Source organism: Sander lucioperca, chromosome 2 (assembly GCF_008315115.2).
Source record: "Sander lucioperca isolate FBNREF2018 chromosome 2, SLUC_FBN_1.2, whole genome shotgun sequence".
Taxonomy (NCBI): Eukaryota; Metazoa; Chordata; class Actinopteri; order Perciformes; family Percidae; genus Sander; species Sander lucioperca.
In genome coordinates, this window is record NC_050174.1 from 31,733,337 (window position 1) to 31,739,336 (window position 6,000).

At 39.0% G+C, this 6,000-nt stretch overlaps 1 protein-coding gene across 3 annotated transcripts in view; it reads right to left on the reverse strand.

Annotated features, from left to right (window-relative positions):
- The window catches only part of abca2 (ATP-binding cassette, sub-family A (ABC1), member 2), a 206,323-nt gene extending 204,819 nt beyond the window's left edge, over positions 1–1,504 (reverse strand). For all 3 annotated transcript variants that reach the window (XR_004896101.1, XM_031300882.2, XM_031300881.2), the window contains exon 1: positions 980–1,504. Coding sequence is in view for 2 of the 3 variants with exons in the window: in XM_031300882.2 (XP_031156742.1) it covers positions 980–1,045 (66 nt within the window). In the remaining variant the exon portion in view is untranslated. The remainder of the gene's footprint in view (positions 1–979) is intronic.
- Positions 1,505–6,000: the final 4,496 nt, after the last annotated feature.

Below are 6,000 nucleotides of genomic sequence, written 5' to 3' on the forward strand. Positions count from 1 at the left end.
TTGAGATTGTTGCGGCCCAAAATGCCTGATTTTGAGTTTGTTGCAATGAAGTTGCGGAGACAATGAAAGTTGCAAAAAAAGTAAACTTGTTTTGGGGAGAATAAAATTACTCTGGGCTGAGTTTTCCTAGTAACCTTACCAAAATGGCTCAGGATGCTGCAAATGTTGGTATAATATGAAAATGGCTGGTGAATTTAAGACAAAAAATAATAATTTATTGAATGAATCAAATTTGAACATATGTGTCAGTCTTGTTGATCTTTACATTGTTAGTTAATTTCCTAACCTGGCCTGGGCTAGGACACACATTCATATGGTTTTCATAAAGTACTATTTCCTGGGGGAGGACACCCAGACCCCCACTTTAATATGTCCTCCCCCAAAGGCCCATTCGGAGCCAGGAAAAAAAATAAATAAATAAAAAAAAAATTATATATATATATATATATAATTTTTTTATTTATTTTTTTATATTATATATATTAAGTACAGTATACCCACTACACTATACCCACTACAATAAATTAGACTACACCACTGTGATAATCCAAACACTTGATTACGACAACACACCCTGAGCTTACACTGTATAGGCCTTTTTCAAATTGAAGAAAATAAGCATAGACTGGAATTACACAACTTTTGTTTATCCACAAACAACAACCTGTTTGACAGTAGTGTAAGATATACAGAGAGCAGGCATCTGCATCCCAACAACACCCCGGCAGCCTGCGTGGACATTATCATCATGCTCCATATTAAGCTCACTGCGGTGTTATTCTAACGCATGACGGTAACATTTGCAGATAGAGACAGGTGCTGGTAGAATTAGCCCAAATAAAGTCTGCGGGAAATTGAGCAGCAGTGCAGGCTGGCTCGATGCCCGTCTGCTCTTCAAAGACACGAACAACCAGACACGGCTGTTCTATCCCTTTTTATATAATTTCATAGACTAATGTGAACTAAAGTGTTGTCTCACCGGACTCCTCCTTTTCAGTGAGATGTTCTTCCACAGCAGGAGATGGAGCTGGTGCAGGAATCCCATTTTGCCTCCCACTTCTGCTTCAGTATGTCATTAAATTTACCAAACTAGCATAACGTGCGGTGGCCTAGGACTGCATTTAAATAACCGGGGAAATTCTGTCCCGTTGCAGGCATCCCGTCCGAGCCTGTAATGGTGCTGAAATGCGTCGGGCTGGCTAATAATGAATAATATGAAGCTAACGTTGACGTTACTCAGTTAGTTGAAGAATGCCTATTTGCCAGTGACTGGCAGGAAAAGTCGTAACGGGACTGTTGTGTTCCGTCTGTCATCCTCTGTCTGTGTCAGTGGCATGGATGTATCAGTGGTGCTCCGGGTAGCTTCTCCTACGGAATCCGTTACGTTTAGCAGTGCAATGGTCTGGGTTGGAGCAGGAAACCAGTGGACACAGCCTGCTATTAAGCTAACCCGAGTAATGAAAACGTACACTTCCGGCCTGGCCAAAATCCCTCTGAATTTTCCATGGATGTATTAAGAGAACGCTCTTAATAACGTTACCGCATAATTGCCTTAAAGGAAGTGATCAGAGCCATATGAGTTATGTTTCTATGTGGGTCAATGACGTATAAGGAATTTCAACAGGCCAATTTTAAAATACAATAAGAATATCTATGGCATCTGTTCAAACATTAAGAATGTTGTGTAGGCTACATATAAATTCTTATTGAAATTTTGAATTCAGTAATTTTGGTGTTTTTTCATTTAGATCAGAGATCTTCAACAGGGGATCCGTCACGTGACTCATAGGCGGGTCCTCAGAGTTAGTGCAGGTTTTTTTTTTTTTTTTTCAAAATTAAAATATGTCTGAAAATATACATGAATGTGAATCCAACATATAGCAAAGATACATTTCCAGTTCAGGTTCAAACTACTTTATTTAACCCAAAAAGGGACATTTAGTTTTTGGGTCATTCCAGAATTGGAGGACATTTCATGTCCCACCTATGACATTTCAAATAATCTATGTACAATATACAAAAAATGCAGTAATTGTGTAAACAACACTTGTCCTGAGACTAAATATAAATAGACTTGAAGATTTTTTTTCCAAAAATATTATTGAAAATAAAAAAAAAGTCTTTAGCACCCACTTAAGTGCCATTTTTCTCTAGTCCCACCTTCTAGATGACCAAATTGAATGTTAAATACAACTGTTAAAATACATTTTAAATATCCTTTTTTTGTATGATTTTGTTTATATATGCCTCTTTTAATTGTTAATTTTTTTTTTTAAATGATAGAAATATTTCAAATAATAGAAATTTTGCAATGAAGTTATGTCCCACCACATACGTGCAACCCTGTTACCGAAACATATTTAGCCTGGCAGAAGAAGAAAAAAACAGTGAATGAATTATGGATGCCTAAATTGTCCTCCAATTCTGGAATTACCCTTTTAACAGTCTACAGACCCAAAAAAACAAACATTTACACATAAACAACAGACAGGAGAATGTCAGGGAAACACAAAAGGTCTGGGCAATGAGTGTACACGTCAATTAACGACGCTGAAGTTAGCTTCCGATTCGCAGCTTCCAATTCGGCGGTTAAGGGGAAATTTAAGGGAAACTTAAAGCTGAAGTTAGCTTCCGATTCACAGCGTCCAATTCAGCAGAGAACCATAACTTACATTGCTGAGTGACTGATCCTCCATTTTTTAACATTTTAATGTATTGAAAGCGTGTTAGTCATTAAGGTAAATTATTAATTATGTTTAAAACAGACTTTTAGATTTGTGAAAGCTTTATTGTCTTTATGAGAACACAATAAAGGGAGATTTCCCAGTTTTTTCATATGTAGACCACATAGACCATGCAGGTCCAGATCCAAAACCACTATAGACTCGCGCGAATTATGAACGCCATGGCGGACGGCAGAAGAGCTATGCTGTAGACAGACGGCAAGTCAAACGCGTATGTGTTCGTGTTCGCTCATATAATAAAATGGTTATTTCTTGTTGTGCAGCGGGCTTCTGTAGGCTTCGTGTTATGTCTGGTTTGAGTATTTGTGTTAACAAGGGGAACACACTTCTAAGGTTCCTTCGATATTTAATGTATCACAAACTGGCCCATATTAAATCACTCTTAACGTAGAGCTAGCTAACTATTAGCCACGTAATAATAATCCTTGATGTGTTTAAAAGCTTTGAGATCAGCACCAGTGTATGGGGATACCCCTTTTACCACATAGTGATACAGATCGTGTGGACTGTCGGGCAGACTCTGCGATTTAATGAGGTCCATGAAAACGGAGGGAGGAAGAAGGTAAGGGTCGGTATCCAATCCTGCGATCTCTGACTTCTCCAAATACCGCTTTTTGTGAGCACCTACCAGATGCCCTACCTCGACTGATAACGACACAACTTGTTGTTCAATAGAAGAAGCCATAAAGAAGAAGATAGTATTATTATTACAGTTTATTTAGTGTTATTTATTTTAAACTGATTGAACTTTCCGCTTGTCTACTACACTGTTTACCTTGTGCTTCCAGTGATTCTGCCGTCTGTCATGGCGTCGTCACGTGGACGTGGTTTGCAAAGGGTCTATACCTAGACTTGTCAAATCTGGACCAAATTATCCTAGAGAGGTTAAAGATTGTTAAAAACACAGTTTCAGATTTGTGAAAGCTTTATTCTATCTATCTTTAAATCTCCCTTTTATTGCATTTTCACAAATAGAATAAACCTGTGTTTTTAACAATCTTTAGCCTCTCTAGGATAATTTAGTCCAGATTTGACAAGTCTAGGTATACTGGTTTTGGATCTGGACCTGGTCTAATGTGGTCTACATATGAAAAAGAACAAGGAAATCTCCCTTTATTTCATTTTCACAAATATAATAAAGTTTTTACAAATCTGAAATTGTGTTTTTAAGAATCTTTAGCCTCTCTAGGATAATTTGGTCCAGATTTGACAAGTCTAGGTATAGTGGTTTTGGATCTGGACCTGGTCTAATGTGGTCTATGGCTCAAAATCATGTGAAATTAACGTTGTCTTTTATGTGTTGTTTACGCGTTGTCAACATGTTGTTAACGTGTTGTCTACGTGTTCCACGTGTGAAAAATCAACATGTTGTTAACGTGTTGTCTACGTGTTGTCCACGTGTGAAAAATCAATGTGTTGTCTACGTGTTGTTTACACGTGTTGTTTACCGCTGCTTTCTTCAACCCTCTCTGTCTCTGGTCCTGTGCTCTGCTCAGTCAGTGTGCAGTGCGAGAAGGGGAGGGGCCAGCGGCTAGGGCAAAAGCCAATGTGTGCTTCTTTTACCGATATATATTTAACAATATATTTTGCATTTCTAATCCAAACAACGTCAAACTTGGCAATGCACTTACTCGTGCCCGTAGCAAGACACCTGTCAAGTTTGAAATCCATCGGACTAACGGTTCGAGAGATATGAGCATAACACACAGACCATGGGTGTAAATCTGATCTAACAGTAGGGGGGGACAATAAACAAAATTTCTGAAGAGTAATTTTTGAAGGGGACACAAATAATACAGCCACAATTATACTCGTAGAGTACATGTGTACACAAGCCACAAAAATACCTTAAAACATAATGACTTAGTTTGAAAAAGTGTCCCCATATAAAAGAAATACAATAATTTTGTACACTTGTTAAATTAGCTGATCATAATGTAAATTAGACACTGGTAAAGCTCATCAAATATGAGTTATGTAATATATTAGGTTTCGTCTGGGACAGAGGATATATATTTAACTGCAGCAAACCCACTGATCAGCCACTTCAAACACAACTGTAGATCTTCAATATTAACCCTAATATCAGTTCACACACATAGACGGGTTTCCTGTTTACAAACATTATAGGGTGCGTGCGCATACCAGGGGCAGAAAGCCAGATTGGTGAGCTGGTCCGCTACTGCAACAACCTTAAGTATTTAAGCTTTCCTTATTGTTTGTATATAACTGCTGACTCAATAAATGTGATTTTAGTTGGATCTGTTTGTCTGTCTTTAATTTTGCAGTGTTACTGTGATATATATGTATAGCTATAATTATCGTTTTAGGCTAATGTAATAGCCAATGTTAGCAGCAGGGTTACCCCTGAGAGCACCCCTATGGTTGGTTTATGCCTTAAAATAATGGCCAGGATTCCCGGGCGAAAGGTACGATATGTGTCTCCATTTCAAACATCACTGCAGGTTGACAGTTTTTAGCAGCAGAGGTTGATTGTGGGCGAGAGGGCAACAACACTGTCGTGGTTAGCTCGCCGAAACTCTACTGCCGCTGCCTCAGCAACGTTAGCTAATGTCCGCTAGCATATAGGCTAACTATAGCCAGTTAGTTTGTGTGTAACGTAATAAAAACCCACCTATCTCGTAGGAGCGAAGCTTAATATTTTATTCAATAACATTATGGTACAAAAGGAGCACTAATGCCACAGGTCTTATGTTGACAACGTGGACGCAGATATAAGAAACTCCAAAGGCAGTCGTAATATTTACCTAGCAGGCTAGGCTAACGCTGTTGCGCTAACGTTAGCAAAACATCGGCGTAGCTTTAGCTAGCAGTCTAAACTTGTCTCGAGTACGGACCTTTAACTATCTACGGTCTGGACTCGAGAACTACAGCCCTGACAGGTAGATATTAGCTGAACAACTGATGGATTGGATTGATACAATGGGAGCCTGACTCTTACATATGACCCCAATCTGCCCTTCTTATGGCTTGAAGCCATAACCTCCGCCGGTTTTTGGCAAAAGTATGCTTCCCCCTAGGTATGTTAAACATCAGGCACCCATCACTGGCTCTGTTTGTGCAATTTATCACGCAACAACTCCTTGGCCTTTTGACTTACACTATGCTGCTACTACTACTAGCTACATGAAACACATCTTCTTTCTGCCCCCCGGTTGCGTGCGCAAGCAGTGATGACGTTGCCGAGAAATCCATGTATAACGTTAGGCTTATCGCTGTGGCAACGTTAGTTGTA